The sequence below is a fragment of the Myotis lucifugus genome, unplaced genomic scaffold (genome assembly GCF_000147115.1).
Source record: "Myotis lucifugus unplaced genomic scaffold, Myoluc2.0 scaffold_1196, whole genome shotgun sequence".
Classification (NCBI taxonomy): domain Eukaryota; kingdom Metazoa; phylum Chordata; class Mammalia; order Chiroptera; family Vespertilionidae; genus Myotis; species Myotis lucifugus.
In genome coordinates, this window is record NW_005872244.1 from 36153 (window position 1) to 53916 (window position 17764).

The 17764-nt window shown below is 44.8% G+C and overlaps 2 protein-coding genes across 2 annotated transcripts; one reads left to right on the plus strand and one right to left on the minus strand.

Annotated features, from left to right (window-relative positions):
* The first annotated feature begins 257 nt into the window (after positions 1-257).
* Positions 258-3100, plus strand: TOMM6 (translocase of outer mitochondrial membrane 6). The gene is made up of 3 exons (XM_006107446.3): positions 258-459; positions 937-1041; positions 1256-3100. The coding sequence occupies exons 1-2, from the start codon at positions 332-334 to the stop codon at positions 1031-1033; spliced, it is 225 nt and encodes a 74-aa protein (XP_006107508.1). The 5' UTR covers positions 258-331; the 3' UTR covers positions 1034-1041; positions 1256-3100.
* A 3963-nt stretch (positions 3101-7063) lies between these two features.
* USP49 (ubiquitin specific peptidase 49) lies at positions 7064-16759 on the minus strand. The gene is given in 6 exon segments (XM_023748207.1): positions 7064-8053; positions 9055-9260; positions 9811-9919; positions 13783-13987; positions 15398-16028; positions 16030-16759. Coding segments are annotated over 6 exon segments (2049 nt in total). The 5' UTR covers positions 16737-16759; the 3' UTR covers positions 7064-7862.
* Between the last annotated feature and the right edge of the window lie 1005 nt (positions 16760-17764).

The following is a 17764-nucleotide window of genomic DNA, read 5'->3' on the forward strand; positions in this document are numbered from 1 at the left end:
GGCCGGGGCACCTGGATCCCCAGCCTCCTCCTGCGCCAATGAAGCGGTCACTCCGAGGCCACGTGTGACGCGACGGCTGGGCTAGCCGAAGGCCTGGAGGGAGCGGGAGGTGGGACGGGACCGCGGGAGCGCAGGGCCGAGCCTGCTCCGCCCTCGCAGAGCACGTGGACGCTCAGCCCGGGGTCCCACCTCTCGCGCGGGTGTCGGACTCGCTCCAGCAGCGGCGCCCTGGATTCCGCGGCAGCCGGCGGAAGTGCGAGGCCGGAAGTGCGTCATCCTCGTGCGCGGACAGCGTCCGCGGTCAGGCCTGGCGGAGCGTGGAGCTGCTGCTATGGCTTCCAGCGGCGTCGGCGTGAGCGCTGGCGGCTCGGCAAATGAAGCTCCCGAAATCCCAGACAACGTGGGAGATTGGCTCCGGGGCGTCTACCGCTTCGCCACCGACCGGAATGACTTCCGGAGGTAACGGAGCCGCAGCCCGGCCCCAGCCCTCCCTCCGCGCCCGAGCACAGAACCCGCCGCAGTGCCTGGGCCCAGGCTGGCCCTCCGGGGGCTTAGACCGTGGTTTGCTGAGAGCCTTGCTCGGCGAGTTCCGGTGCCGGCAAAAGCCGTGTTTTCAGTTACCCGGTTGTCTGGAGAGTGTCACCCTGACCGGGGTGGGCTGGGGGTGAGGGCGGCGTGGACCCGGGAAGAGGCGGCGCCAGCACCCAAACGGGCTGTTCGGCCCCAGATGGGTGCTTCATTGGTCTCTGCATCTGACCTTCTCTTATTAGATAGACACTCAGTTAAATAACTGGGTCTTGGACAGGCCGCCGCGTCATGATGTGGCGATAGTGACCAACGCTCCCGCGGTCTGGAAGTGTTTGCCTCCGGGAGGTTTTTCCAGGTGCTGGCGGTGGGACTCTGACCACAAGGTTAATAGAATAATTCTTTTTCCAGGAACTTGATCCTCAACTTGGGACTTTTCGCTGCAGGAGTTTGGCTGGCCAGGAATTTGAGTGACATTGACTTAATGGCACCTCAGCCAGGGGTGTAGCCAGATAGGTAAGCAGGTAACCACTGTGTGTCATGAGAGGCAGGGCGAAGCAATCATTTTATCGACTGTCCACAAAATGGAGGGGAGAGACTTGATGTAAAACCTTTGGCAGCTGCCTAGTTACGTGTGTTTCCATGTTAGAAGGAACTCGAGTCTACCCATTTCCCTGCGTTTACCTTTCTGCTTTTACATGCCACCTCCTGTTCTGTTGTCTGATTGCAGACACATGGAACCCGGGATGTACTTGAACCTCCAAACACAGAGCCTCCAATCTGTGACCATCACAAGACTTTCCCTGATAGCAGCTGAAGTTTGATTCACATGGCTACCTTCCCTTCCCTGCCTGCTTCCCTTCGCCGGGTCTACTCAGAATTCATTCTCTGGTCAGCAGTCAGGCTTCAGCTAAAGTGTTGCCCTCTGTTTTGTAAAGTTCTGTACATAATTCCTAAGTTTCGGTAGAGAGTGATCTTTGCTCTTTTCTTGAGGAATAACCTGATGGTATTTTAACAATTATCTACAATAAAGACTGCACACAAAGACAGCCAGTTTTTGTTTTTTTAATTAGAAACTTCAGCTTACAAAAACAAGGTGTAAAAAGTTGATTTACAAAAATCATAAAAACATGATTTATATTTCACACACGAGATAGGAACAAGCCCAAACACGGTTGTGGCTGAGGTGGCTTGCTTCATATTAAAAGAAAAAAAGAAATGGAAACTGTAGCCACCATTCATTGATGTTAACATAGCCTGAGGCTTACTGAGGAATTTCCATTTTTGAGCGTTACTAGGGGAAGAATCCTTTTGGTGTTGCATAGCATGTTAATGCTCCAGGTGGGTTTTCCAGGCACCAGGGAGGCATTGTTGCTGTAAGAGAATGGGAATTATTGGTGGAAAGGGCAGTGATAGGCAGGTGGAGGCTAGGTGTTAAGTAAGCCTGGGCGATGGGCACTGAAGTGAGCATCTGTCTCCTTGAGAAAACTGCTTCCTTCACAAGGAAATAGGTGTTTTCTGACACTGAAACTCATAGTCGTGTCGCTGCCCAGGAGCTTGGAGTCTTTGCAAATGGGATCTGTAATGAACTGGCCTGGAAGACTCATGTAGGAGAGATGTGGAAATAGTGACACGTTCCCCTTGACAACTTTTTCCTAGTTGATTTACTTTACTAGGGATTTAAAAAAATACTGCTTTTCTGTGCCAAGTCTCTTAATGGAACTGGTATGGGATAAGGGAATGAATGGGAAAGGCGGGTCAGCGTAAATGTACTGGTTACGGTTGACAGATGTTGTCTCTAGCAACCTGTTCACTAAAGGTAAATAAGACCAAATAATTCCTCTTCACCCTGCTGGCATAAATCTCATTAAGAAAGCTGTTTGAGAATTAGATTTTTAATATATTTTCTTTTAAAAATGGTGACCAGGAAGGAAACTTTTATGCCACAGCATAGGTCTAAGCCCCTTCCCACCTGTGTCAGGCCACTGCTAAGACCAGTATGAGCACCTCCTGTTCTTTATAACAGTGAAACTTACATCCTTGAAGTCTGCTACCAGATCTCATAATTGTGAACAGTTCTATTTCATAAATGTTTTCAAAGTTAAAAATCAAAACCCAGCCAGGCTGGTGTGGCTCAGTGGTTGAGCATCGGCCTATGAATCAAGAGGTCACAGTTTGGTTCCCGGTCAGGGCACATGCCCAGTTTTCGAGCTTAATCCTCAGTAGGGGGGGCATGCAGGAGGCAGCAGATTATTGCTTCTCTCTCATCGATGTTTCTATCTCTCCCTCTCCCTTCCTCTCTCTGAAATCAATTTTTTAAAAAAATCAAAACCCAGTAAAATTAAGATATGGTAGCTTTAAAAAGCATTGAAATTTCACTCAATTTGATGTCTTATATTGTATGTCAATTGTAATTAAATTATGTTTAAAAATGTTTTAGCTTCAAGTAATAGTGTTCACTGTTGGTTGGTTTGTAAAGCCATATGCTGGTAAGGTAAAGTTTGATTTAAACTGGCTTAATTCCTCAAAGTGATAAGACTAGCAAATAAAGCTACCAAATTTACAATTTCAAAAATCGCGGTGAGTAATCATTCTATGAATGAAAGTGCTGCTTTCACCATTCCAACACATAGCATTTTCCCCAAAGGAAATCAGGTTTACATCCTGTCAGTTTTCAGCCCTGGCTAATAACACAGTACTATGAAAATCTCTTACACTTCCTACTTAGATTTTAAATGGAAACTTGCCAGTAGAATAAGTATGGGAAGAGTCTACAAAAATGACCATTTACCTCAATGCTATAGTAGCTATGGTGCACTTAGGGCAATGTGTGGATTGAATGAATACACAGTGGTTAAGTCAAAGCCCTAGACCAGAAGAATGGTTAACTTAAATGTGAAAGATATAAACTAAACTCACAGTCAGATTTGGAAGGCGCTGTCGGCAGTAGTGCTGACTTGAAAGAGTCCGAGCCACCAGGGAGATACATAGTTACCTGGTAAAAAATTAAGTGGCCATGGGAGGTTTTACTCCAAAGATAGAACCTCCTCACCTAATTAAGCCAGTAGTTAAGCGGAGAGACCCAATTATTAAATGTGCTTTGAGTGGTGAGCTTTTTAAACACCCTTTGGTGAAGTCTCATGAGCTCAGTGAAACCGTAAGGGCAGAGTAAAAGGACATGCTGTAAACAGCACGAAGGTGAGCAGGCTGGGTCTCACCTTCCACAGCCACTCAGCACCATCCCAGGCAGCACCTGCCGGGAAAGAGGGCTGTGGCAGGTTCTTTGAGCCTTCTCTTTTGCAAATTACACAGTGCACTGGCTTGCCTTACAACCTAAATCAAAGGTTCACATACAGGGGACTGTTCTACATTGCTTTCTGAAATTTTCTGCAAAAGAAATTTAGAATTAATGAAGGTAGTACTTCAAGGGACCCATTTTTGTTTGACTCCTACCATAAGCCGTCCAGCATTAGAGAAACAAAAAGGCCTCTTCTGAACATTTGTGCTCTCCCAACCAGCTGGAAAAGCAACCTTCCGCTCCTGATATAACCCAGATAGGGGAGTAGTACATGGTTAAGAAGGGGGGCCCTCCCAGCCTGATTGAAAAGGCTTGAGTTCATGTTTTGAACATAAAAGGGGTGGTGAAAAAGAATGGGATACACAGTCTGCCTCGAAAAGCAGATATTTCATGAATAATCACAAATATTTTGAACATTACAGTAAAATTTCAGATCTTGCTGGTAAGAACAATTTGCTTTCACACATGAGACATGAAACACTTTTAAAAAGTCTGATACCAAATGTCCTTTACACTATACAGACCAATATGCCACTTGACAAGAAGGATTCCTTTCCCTTAATCTTTTCAATCCCATGCAAACCATAATTGGGTACAAGGCACCAAATTTTATGAATTATATAAAATTAGTTCACAAAGCTTTATCAGTAAGAAAACAAACTCCATTTCTCCTTCCCTGCCTGCCCACCCACATCCCACCCTCCACACCCGACCAGTTTCCTTCTGCACTACTGTCCACCTCTCTTCGGCTTATGCTGGGGCCTCTAGGGCCATGCCCACTGCCAGCCAACTCGCCCCATGAGTTCTTGGAATAGGATAGAACTGTAAGCCAGAGAAGGGAACTCAGATGCTCACTTACTAGAAGCCTTGTCATTAAAAACAAAAATAAACTCTGCTATTGAGTCCATAGGACACATTAACACTTCTACAGTTTCCAATTTTATTCATAACATTGAAAGAAACATCTGGAAATTCTTTATGGTGTGGCACCACCCCCCTCAGTCTGAGGGGCTGGATCAAAGCTGGCAAGAGCTCTGCCCACCATTTAATAGAGCTTGTTTCTAGCTGTTGAGGGCATTCCTAATATTTTTTACGCTAGTATGAATGCTCATCTCCGAGGCAACCACAAGTATGAAGGTCAAGCTAGACTGAGGTAAAAATCCTTTCTGAGGGCCAGGGTGCATCCATCTTGGCTGGCTACAACAGAAAGTAAACACACCAGCCAATTGCTAAGGGCTCTTGGAACAGGATGCTAACTACTTGTCTGGGAGAGAGCAGGTCCGCACGGTTCAGTTAAGATAACTTGGGTTTGATTTGGCAGCATCTAGTCAACTTCTACCTGGTTCTTATTTTCTTCTCTTTTAGAATGTTTCAATTTAAAGATGCAACTAAGAAATTCATCTACTTCCAATATGTAAATAAATTAAAGGCAAAGGGACAGTTCCCTCACAACAGCCGTTGACTTCTGTAGCAGGGAACTCTTTAATAAAAATCTTCATAAATACTAACTTCTCAATAGCGTCTAGTGTTGCTGCCTCTGGTACCTGAGGAGTCTGCGGCTGCAGGGGCACCTCCATGAATGTGCAGCTCAGTGAGGATTCTGATATGGGTGTCTATTCCAACTCACTTTGAACAATTTTGTTAATTTGATACAGGGGTGTTCAGCTAAGGTAAGCCCTTATTTTACAGTTTTAATCTGCGTAATATGCCTTATAATATTTGGTATAAAACTATTTCTAAAAATTAAATTTGAAGATCTTTTAATTTTCCATTAAATGTTCATTTTTTTTCTCTCAAATATTTCCCCCTGGACAGCCTGAGGGATGAAGTAGATGCTCTATTAGTTCTCCATTTGTAAATTATCTTTTTCTAGAACAATAAATATAGCATTCAATGAAAGACGAGGCACAATTTATATTTTCCTTTTCTTTTTACTCTCCCAGATTGTTTTTAGTTAATGGGCTTTTCTATTGCCACAAAAAGTCATCACCAATCATTCCGACTTAAAATGTGGATCTGGAGAGTATAGCTTCACATCAGAGCCTCTGGCAGCGTATGCAGCTGTGACACTTTAAAACAGTGTCCAGGAGAAGGTGAGCCCAGGCCAAGCTTATACAAAGAAGCCTGCAGCAGACAATATAAACCAAACAGCATAAAAAATGCCATACGCTATCGCTTCCAAATAAAAGCTAAATATTACAGAAACCTCACAGTGTTGGAAAAAGCAAGTGTAATTTAAAATATAGGAACTCTCCCTTTCTTAGCAGGGTGAGCCATTTTCTTTCTGAATTTCCTCCATGTTTCAGTGCTGTCTGGCAGGTCCTAGGAGAGTTGATCTCAAAAGAGGTAAAAAGCAAATGCTCCAGATCTGCTCCAGAATGTGGCTCGTCAGTAGCGCTAAAGCTACAACCCTTATTTGTTACCCTCTCTTTTCTCAACTTCCCATCCCTCCCCAAACTCCCTTCCATATCTACTCCCTTCAAGTGACAACTCTACTTCTACCTGAATTGAAATGTTTATATGACATACTCAGTCAAAAGATGAGCATTCATATGACAAGCTGAGGCAGCCTACAGCAACCCCACAAGAGTTTCGGTTTGCATTCACTGTACTGGTGAGTCTTAAGTGAAGGATTAAGAAGGGAAGGTCAGTGGTGCCTGATGAGGAGGAAGGTCTCCATCTGGGCTATTTCATTCCACTTAGAAACTGACCCCGTGTAGAAAGGCTATTTTGCTAGCTCTGGAGTGAAGGCCCCGGCACCCTTGCTTTCTCTGGGGGACTCTGGCTGGGTAAAGAAACAGTAAGGATGATCAGATTTGGGAGGAAACAAGCCAGAGCCACCAGCAGTAAACTCTCCAGACACATGGGGGGCAGCTTCCTAAGCCCTTGGAAAGCAAAATTTCCCAAAATTTGTGGTGAACAGTAATGTTCTAGCCCTCCAGGAGCAAGAAAGAAGCTGCGAGCTAAGAAAAGCTACATGCTGCACCAGGTGAGACCAGGTGACAGGCATTCAGATAAGCCCTGGACCACTGGCTATTAAACTAAACCCTAGACCAGTGGTTCTCAACCTTGGCTGCACATTAGAATCACCTGGGAATCTTTTTAAAATCCTGATTTCTGGGCCTCACCCTCCGGAAATTCTGTTTCTTTATTATGGGGTGAGGCCACAACATTAGTAACAAAGAAACAGAATTTCCGGAGAATGAGGCCCAGAAATCAGGATTTTAAAGATTCCCAGGTGATTCTAATGTGCAGCCAAGGTTGAGAACCACTGTCCTAGACCTTGACCTGAACCAGGGATTCACTACCGAACTGAGTAGCCAGGAGTGTCCTTTAGGCTACGCAGAACATGTCCCGAGCCAGTTTATTGCTTCCCTATATGCACCTCTCCTTTAGAATGAAGGGATGTTCATGCCAGTCTCAGAAGCCCCAGGGAAGGTATGACACGTGAAAAGCCTCCCATTTTGCATGGGGAAATTTGCTCCATGCATCTCATTCCACTCTTTAAGTCTGCAAGTTTTCAACCCCTGAAGATAACTTCCTTTGTAGGAACAATTCCTTACACTTTACCTGCTGCTTCGGAACCAATCCCATCAGGAAAGCTGCTAGCCCAGGGCCCCCCTCATGTGCTTTGTCCTGGACTGCTTACATCAGGAGGATTTTTCTGGTGCTGCAAGGAGGCCCTGATTAGCAGGGGAATCACATAATGGAAAGAAAACATGGCTGCTCTCCTGGCTGGATGTGATCAGCTTACTCCCTTTTTGCTCTACCCAGATCCCTCTCCATTCAGAAGTAACTGATGAAGCTTCATACAAGTTACTACTTTTGATTTGTTTATCAAAGGAGGGACTTTCCAAATCCATTCAAAACAAAGTGACTACATATTTTATGATAGCATATGAGTCACCTGCTACCTCTGCTCTAGACCCAGTAAGGCAAACCCAGTAACCTGTTCCTGCAGTAAACCTCATTTCCTATCAGGAAAGATGTACCGACACCAATAGTTTAAAAGCAAGCCAGTCTGTGATCTGCCTCCCTTTCAGGGGAAGGTCCGTGGTCTGCCCTCGTGGTTGTTGCTGGGCTGCACCTGAGCTTGGAGGTGGGTTTCGGGGGGTTTTGCATGGCCCCGAACTGTTCTTTGAGTGTAAAAGAGGATGTAGGCTTGAGTTTTGCACACGTCCTCGACATTGCATACATTCAGCTTTGAGTCATTGCAGTGGACCCAAAAACCTAGGAAACCAAAGGAAAGAAAGAGTAAATGACTACCAACTTACATTTCCAATCAGCAGGCAAAACCAGGAGATGAAGAAAGGGACAGAGAAGTGTGAATAGAGCCAACCCTTGACTATTGGTGGTGGTGGTGGTGGTGGTGTGGAGTGCAGGGGAGACAAGTAAATGAAACCAAGAGACTTCCCTGTAACCACTAGCTTTAACCCCACCAAACCCCACAATACTGCTTACAGTATCACCTGACTGGAATTTTATCCTTATTTTAGTCAGACTTTTTCATTCCCCATTAGGGCCTTCCACAAAGACAGCCAAGAGACTGAGGGCGAAGAGAGGGGAAAAGGAGGAGGATGAAAGGGGATATGTAAATAGAGAGGAGTGATAAAGGAACATTTAGAAGGAATAAAAAGGTTTTTGTTCATAGGCTCACTCTGGCTGCCCCAAGGGCTGAGGGGTTCAAGATCAGTACACTGCTGAAAAGACCTCGCAGCGCACCTGCCCCAGCGCAGTAGATGGGAGGCTCTGCTCTCGGGACAAGGACTGAAGACGGGAGGGGCCCTTGTATCCCCACACCTCCCATGGTCAGGGATGTAGTAAGGATAGAGTGAATACTCAGAAAATGTCCTCAACTTTATTATAAGCCGAGGCTAGTGAGATTCATGCAATACCTCCATGAGGCTAGATGGGTCATATAATTTCTGCACAACCAAAAAGGAAACAGGTCTGCAGCAGAAGTATTAATAATAATGATAACCTCTAACATTGAGCATAATGTGCTAGGCACCGTGCTAATAAGCACTTTTACATGTGTCAGTTCTTGTTAATTTTCAGAATCTCATGTTATTATTTAGTGATTTATCAAAAATTTGAATTAAACTTCCATAATTCTTCCAACTGGATTTACATGTATGTATTATCCTACTAGAGATGAAAAGGAAAGCAATGAAATGTGGACAGACCACCCTTTTCCGTGTCCCCCACCCTACAGAGTAAAGCGCACGCACCTCCCTCTGTGTTGTAGCAATAGGCTGTGTAGTGTCCTGAGCCAAACCCTTTCCCGTGATGCATGACCACTGCGGAGAGATCATAGGCAAAGGTCTCTTTGTCAAGAGAGGAGAGCATGTCCCTGCAGCAGTAAGGTTCCATGGTTAATACCTGGTCAAAGACGACATGGACCCCAATCTTCTCTCGATGATTACGGCCAGACCACCTAGAACATAGATAGAAACTTCTTATCAGTAAAAGATGTCGTAAGTGATCATAGGTAGAGGTAGGCAGAACTGGGAACTGAGAAAACTTAACCTTCAGCTTTGGTTTTCACATTAATAGAACGGTAGTAATTACTGTCCACATATACTTCTGGTGAATGTTCCATGAGGTACTCTGAAGCTACAGATCCCTGAAGAAGCAATCCAGGCAATAATCTTTTACAGTTTACTGCCTGCCCTTTTCACAGATTCTCTCATACTTTATTCTGAAGATGACTCTATATAAGCCAAAACGAGGCTAGAAAACCTTCAAGCACAGACACCTGGTGCAGGCTAGCCAATTAAAAGGGGCCATGAGAGCAGCAGCCCAGTCCTGGTGGGCCCCAACATCTTGTCTCACTGGGCATGACTCATTTAATCTCCACGGAAAGCACAAGGTCCCCAAGGAACCTGCGTCCCCTCCCAACAGCAGACATTTGCCCTCACCATTTGCCTTTGAAGCAGCTGTTCCTACAGTTCACAGCCACGTGGGACTCCCGAGGGCAAGCTCACCTGAATCTTTTAAGGTGCAGCCGGAGGACCTGAGGTAGTCTGTAGATCATTAACTGCTTTCTAGCTTCACTCAGAACAAGGGGTTTTGGATTGGATTTTCGTCGTTTGCCTATATGGTTTGGGAAGGTATAAGACAGACAGTGAGGGATTTCATTCTCTCCTGTGGCAGACAATGACTTGCCACTCAATATGCATTCTTCTTATGTCTTAGTATTTGAACCTCACTTTTATTTGGGGCAGCTCTATGGCCCTCTGTAGGACTGCATTTCCCAGCCCCACACGTCTGCATGCTGTGCCCATGGGAGTTCTAGCCCAGATAAAAGGAATGATTGTGTGGTACTCTTGGGATGGCAGCTTAAAGAAGGCTGACTCAGTTGTAAGGTGCATCCTTTGTCCTTCCCACTGTTTGCAACTGTTGTAATTGCCCTTGGACCATGAGGTAATTTTGAGGATGAAGATCTGAACTTAGGTAGTAAAGCTGAAAGATGGGAGGAGCTTGGATCCCCAAAACCATGCAAGCCCCGGAAGGTCCTTTGGACTTTATTATGTAACAGAAGGAAAAAAAATTACTTCTCGTTTTAATTTATTGTTAGTTGATCTGACTTACCAGCAACTAAACCTAATCCTGATACTTCTACTTTCAAATGTTTGCCATCAGCAATTTCCAAAATTGGTATGGGTTTAGGATGGTGCACTCCTGATGTCATGGGCTTATTAATGGAATATAATACAAGATGACTGCAATAATATGCACAGAGGCACATGTTAGGGTTCTATGCCTTTACTAGTAAATATGTATTTATAACTTAAATTATGACGCACCATAATATAAACTTAAAGGCTTTTTGTTTTCATCAGAAAGGCCTAATTCTATTTCCTGTTCATAGATAGTTGTATGCTATTGGACAAGTTATTCAAATTCTGAATCTCAGTTTGCTCTCCTGTAAAATGGGGAATGCTGCATGTATTTCAGGCTTAAAAAAAAGATAAGAGGATACAGTATTACTAAAGGACAAAGTATTTACACAGATTTTTCCCCTCCAACATGATATGCTTGTGGCATATACAAATATTTAGAAAATAACCTTTTCTGGTTTTATATTTTTATGCTGTACCTAGTTTCTGAAACATGTTTCTTGGATAAAAGCACACTGTTGGACATGCTGGACAAATTCACCCAGTCCAAAGCAGAATCAGTGTTCAGACTTCAATTTTGTTTCTAAAGCCACTGAATTTTAGGATATGCATTTTTTTTATTTACAGCAAATAAACAATGGAAATAAAGTTCTCTTATTGTCCTTTAGAAACCTTCTCTATAACTATTTACCGATGACTGCTCTGCTATTAATTAAATCGGTGAATGGATGGGAATGTAAAATTAGTGGTCCACTTGTGCTGCTTGCTGACTGTCTTTGAGCTGTTGATATCATGGTCTCAGAGCTTGGGATCTGATTCCAAGTCCTCTCTAGACCACTCGTGAAAGGTAGCAAATCACAAGCAGATGATGTATCATGGAGCTTTCTGTGACAGTAGAATGTGGAGCTGTAGCTTCTCTAATAGACTGCCGCAGAATGAATGTGCCATCGCATTTAGTAGGGCTGGCGGTCATGATATGTGGAGGCATGAACAGAAAGAGAATTCAGAGCAGGGCCTGGCCTTATTTTACATTCCCATTCACCAGCAGATTTTAAAAATTATTGCAGCTCTGCCTGGTAATCCTGGCAGTGACTGCCACTGTCAGCAGAGGGAGTGTGTGAGCTAAGATGAAGACCATAGAATCTGGCTTTGTTTCCCTAAAATGAAATTCACAAAGAAAAAGAAATTATTGATTCAATTGAGATTGATCAGTTCTGTCTCCATTTGATTAAGCTGGCCACACAGAGAGGTAGAAAGCTGATAGTTTTGAAAATTCACAAGCAAAAGATCAATTCATTTCATCCCTTTGCCATAGCTTTCCTTCCCTGCTATTATTTGAACTTGCCTAGAGAAATCCTGGTAAACTGGAACATCTGGAAACCAGAAAAACAACCCTTTCTTGCAAAAATAAATAAAAGTATTTCTTGCCTTATCTATCATGTCTGAGAATGATGAAATTAAAGCTGTTAACATCCTTTTGCTGTTCCTTACAAGTAAAAGGCTTATGAATCAATATTAAAAAACAAAACTGATACTGCTCTAATAAGATCATTTAAGTCACTGCCTTTATATATAATGGGAAACAGGTCATGTGAGTCTACAGTTAACCAAGTATAGCATTTCAATTTTTATTTTAAAATAGCAAAATAACATCAAGTATTACTTTTGATTTTTGTCCTGATTCTTCATAGAGAACAGGTTTCCCACAATTTGCTATTTTTAAAAAACCGTATGCAAATAATATATTAAGGTTTTTGTTCACAAAACTTGTATTATATGGCTGCAAGTTGATTTCTACATCTCTGCACAATCCATTAATTTTAGTTTCCAAATCCTTATATGCCAAAAAACCCAAACATGAGCTTCTAAACATCTGCTCTGCATTTCCTCTGTATATGCTGAGTTAACAGAGTATTGAGCTTTAGTGTGGCAAGACAGAAGGGGCCCTGCATAAGATGCCCATGTAACCACATGGAAAAGGTCCCACTTTTTTTCTTGTTGTTAATCCTCACCCGAGGATATTTTTCCATTGATTTTTAGGGAGAGTCAGAGAGGGAAAGACAGAAACATCGATGTGAGAGAAACACATCAATTGGTTGCCTCGTGCACAAGCCCTCAACGGGGCCTGGGCCGGAGAGGAGCCTGCAATCAAGGTACATGCCCTTGACTGGAATCGAACCTGGGACGCTTTAGTCCGCAGGCCAACGCTCTATCCACTGAGCCAAACCGGCGAGGATGAGTTCCACTTTTAAATTAAAGCCACAAGCCCTGGCTGGGTGGCTCCGTTGGTTGGAGCATGGTCCCATACACCAAAATAGTTGCAGGTTTGATCCTCGGTCGGGAGTGTACAGGAGGCAATCAATCAATGTTTCTCACATCAATGGTTCTCTCTCTCTCTTTCTCTCTCCCTCCTCCCCTATCTATTTATTTATCGATCAATCAATCAATAAAACATATCCTTGGGTGAGGATTTTAAAAAAATTAAACATTTTAAATTAATGTCATGATAGAGAAATACTTCCTTTTGACGGCCTCCAAAGTGCCAACCTTTCAAGCATGTGAAGAAACAAGTGCAGAATGTACTTCCAGAGAGCAATGCACCCTACGATTTGCTTCCTTGACCTTATTGTGCAGACCTGCAGCACCACTCCTAACACTTTAAATCTACAAATTCAATACCAAAGTACACTTTTCTGATGCCACAGCCCTCCAACAGACTATGCCACCTGAACTTAAGTAAGATCTGTCAGATTCTACATTCATGAGTTCCATGAGGACCTCTGCAGTACTATGAAGTATTCACATTCTTAGAGTCCCCATTTCAGGATCCATACGTTCAAATGCCTCCCAAAATAACAGCTAATGTCAATCACAGCAGAAGTCAAAGGAGGCACCACTCCTAGGTTTGTTTGAAAATATTTTTATTGATTTTTAGAGAGAGAAGAAGGAAGAAGGGGGAGAGAGAGACAGAGAGAGAGAGAGAGAAACATCGATATGAGAGTGACACATCGATCAGCTGCCTTCTGCACACCCCCTACCGGGGATCGAGCCTGCAACCCAGGTATGTGCCCTGACTGGAAATCGAACTGGCAACCTTTTGGTGCACAGGATCATGCCTAACCAATTGAGCCATATCAGCCAGAACGGTTTTGTTTTTTAATATATAATGTCCATATGCTTATTTTCAGTAAAATGGGAAGAAAAAAATCTTTAAAACATGCTTTAGAACCACTCAATATTATCAGTGTTACTTTTGACTAAAAGGAGCAAAAAAAGCACCTTAAACTGATATTCCAGTCGCACACCCCCACTCTCCCCTCCAACCCCGGCACTCACTGTTACACTGGTCACAAGCGTAGACTCTCCCTTCCAGGGCCTCTGTCTCTGTGAACTTGGCCAGCATCTCAGTGAGCAGGCACTCTGTCTGATTCAAAGGGACAAACCCCTTTTCTATGCAGTGATAGCGTTCAGGGAATTCCAGGGACAGATCCCAAAAGGGCTCAATGGTGTTGGATTTGTAATTGCATGATATACATGTGACCTAGAATGAAAAACATGACTTACAGGTTATATAACTCCATTCTTCCCACATATGTTTTTGCTTGCTTTATACAAGACACATAACTTGATCAAAACTAAGTATACAGTCTTAAAAAATATTTTATTTGTAATATTAAATAATAAATATAACTTTAAGAGAGTTAGAGCATGCTACTTCTGTATATATTTCTAACTATGTAATGCTAGCTGGAACTGGAAAACCATCCGGCACAGTGGTTATTACCTACACCTTTCTCTCTTCTCACCCAAAGCATGCTCTACCAGACTCAATGCTGTGGTACAGACTGCAAGTTATCAGGGAATCAGTCTGAGATGGAGAATTTGCAGATTCCTGTCTGCTTTTCTTATACTCCTTCCTCTTCCAGACTTTGCCCCTTCCATGCGATCCTAACTTGCCTCTCTTTTTGCCCCTGGTTCTTGCAGCACCCCTACACTGATCCCTGTCCACACAGCCTCAAAGTACCTTGTGATCAGACCTCCTCAGATGCACCTTTACAACCTTCCCAGATGTACCTTTGTCCTGATTCTTCATAGAGAACAATTTACTATTTTAAATTGTTCTCTACAATTTACTTTGACCCTCAAGGGATAAAGTAAATGCCCATAAATACTCCCCTTTCAAATGCTAAAAGCTTAAATAAACTTTCTCTTCCCATCCTACACATCATTCTTTTAAAACCCTAAATGCCAAAACACAAACCTCAGTAGCATAGTATAGAGGTTTTACTTGAATCTCTTAAGTTGCCCACCTTTTTAACTTTAAAAATTCTCTTTCTGCATATTCTCACAATAAAAATTCTCTTTCTGCATATTCTCACAAAGCCTTATCTATGAGTCACTGCTTCTGTCTGTACATGGCTGAAGACCCAGTAAATGAAAGGTAATGGGGAACAGGAGGGAGGCTTGTTTAGGCCTTTGGCATCCTCCTAGCCACTCCGCTTCCATGTGTGTAAAGAATATCAAGTTAGTAAGAATACATACCCTTTCAAAATATCATGGAACCAGGGTTACAGGCAAACTGTTCAGTTTCCTAAAACTGATCAAAGATGTCATGCCAACCATGGGTACTTAATTATAAAGAGAATATTAGATTATCCATATCATCATTAAAGGGTAAAGACATTCATTGAAAATGAAGCGATATAGCAAGTTACACTGAAAATCTGCCCAGAAAGAGACAGGAGGCAAGTTCACCAACAAGGCCATCACAGTGTATAGTACAATGAAAGGTACAATGGCCACCCTCCATTATGAATAATTATAGCCATTGTTGGTTACCCCATTAACCCAACAACCTGCAGGAGGCACTCATGAGAAGCCCAAATGCTAACATACAAGCTTGCCTCCAATGTGATGGGTAGAGTTGGGGTTAGGATGGACACACACCTACCTGACTGAGTAGCTGCCCGTGGAATATGGTGTTCACCACTTTTAAGACCTGTTTGGTGAGCTTCCTCTGGGAGAAGGGGATGAGGATCCGGCGCGTTGTGCCCTCCGACTCGAGTTCCTGCTGCACTTTGTGCAACAGCTCGCAGAGAAACTCCTGAGCGTCCTGCTGGTCGTAGCCGCGGAAGGCAGGGATCAGACTCCACACGGAGTGAAGCATGGCGAAGGGTGACACCAGGGCCCACTTCCCGGACCACATGACTCGGAAAAGGGTGTGCAGTTCATGGCAGAGGGAGATGTGCTTTGAGCCGGGCTCCTTGTTCTGGATGAGTTCTAGGCTCTTGGTGATGGAGGCGCCGCCATTCCAGAAGAGACCATCCCGCTCGCAAGACTCAGCCCTGTGGCTCCTTGGCGACAGCTCGGTGGCTGAGCTGCTGGCCAGCCTGCCCGCGAGCGGGGCCTTCCCGTTGGCGGCTCTGTTAAAGAGCTGTTCCGTTTTGGAAGGGTCGAGGTTCAGGAAACACTCTCGGAACTTCTGGAGGTGGCTGAGCACCTGCAGGATGGAGTTCATGTAGCAGGTGTTGCCCAGGTTGCGCAGGCCAGTGACGCCCGGAGCCACCGCCGGTGCCCGGGCGTGGGAGGCGGCCCCCGGTGGGTGTGCGCCTCCGGGCGGCGGGGCGCTGGGCAGCGGCGCGGGGCGCGTGCAGCAGCAGGCGTGCGCTCTTGCGCGGAGGGGCGCTGGCCAGCTCCTCCAGCAGCCGCCGCTTGACCTCGAGCCGCCGCTGCCTGGCCGCCTCCTTCTTGCGCTCCAGGGCCTCCTCCCGCCGCTGCTCCTCCAGTCTCGCCTGGCCGCGGGAGCTCTTCTCAAACCAGAGCCGCAGCGTCTTGGCCAGCAGGCGCTGGCGCCGGTACCACAGAGCCGTGAGCATCTGCGGCTGTCCCTGAGGAGTGCGTGGCGGCGGGGACGTGTCCTCGCCCGAGGCCATGGACCGCAGAGTCCGACCTCGCCTCCCCGGCAGGTCCTGCTTCTGGCCCCTGACCGCCAGGAGAGCGCTTCTCAGCAGCTTCAGGTCCCCCTCCGGGTTATCATTGAGCACGTAGTCCTTGCACAGGTAACAGAACACATAGAGATCCCGGACCTCCATGGCTAGTGGGTGTCCAGTCTCTTCAAAGTGTTTCAGGGCGTGGTCCTCAATGTAGCGACCGCAGGCCACGTGCGAGCACTTGAGACAAGCCCACACCGACTCGGTGGTGGTGCACTCCCTACAGCACCACTTCTGGGGGTTCAGGATGGAGTGGTCCTGGGCCAGCCGCAACCGCCCTACATGTTTGCATCTATCCATGTCTCACAGAAGGCTCCACTCTTTCAACCTGGCACAACAGGGCCCCCCAAAAGAGAGAAAGAGAAATAAAAGCTTTCAGCAAAATATTTTCCTAGAAAAAGGCTTGCAACTGGCATTTTCAACTCAATGCTTATTAGTTTTCAATTCAAAATTGGTTCCTTTGGAAGTAAGTTTTTTAAAAAGTAAAGCAAATTCAATATGGAATGAGAATTACAGAAAGACAGTGAAGTCCCCTAAAAACGAAGAATTATAAAATACAGGAGGAAGGGCCTACCACCAATTTGAAATTTCAAATTTTCTAAGCCTGTTTTCATTCTTGGCTATCAACTAATTTTTTAAAAAAATATATTTTATTGATTTTTTACAGAGAGGAAGAGAAGGGGATAGAGAGTTAGAAACATGGATGAGAGAGAAACATCGATCAGCTGCCTCCTGCACAACCACTACTGGGGATGTGCCCGCAACCAAGGTACATGCCCTTGACCGGAATCGAACCTGGGACCCTTCAGTCCACAGGCTGACGCTCTATCCACTGAGCCAAACCGGCTACGGCCTATCAACTAATTTTTATGTGAGGCTGATTTTGTGTTCCATAGGAAAGGCATTACCCTTATTTCACATGGCACCCAACTGGTCAACAAGGGAAAGAAACTTGTATTCCAAACCATTTCTGAAATGATGATGTCCTGGAGGGAATACTAATCAAGATTCTGGTTGTATGAAGGAACAGCTCTAGCCGTTTTGTCTCAGTGGATGGATAGAGCTTCGGCCTGGGGACCAAAGGGTCCCCAGTTGGATTCCCAACTTTGGTTGCAGGCTCCTCCCCCGCAGGGGCCCTGGTCGGGGTGTGCAGGAGGCACCCAATCGATGTAGTTCCTAAACCACCTGTGAGCATCAGAATTCCCTAGGGTACTTATATGTACAGATTTCTGGTCATGACTCCAAATCTGATGAATCAAGAGTCTGGGGAGGGGTCTAAAATCTGCATTTTAAACAGGGTCTACAGATGATTCATTTGTACATTAAAA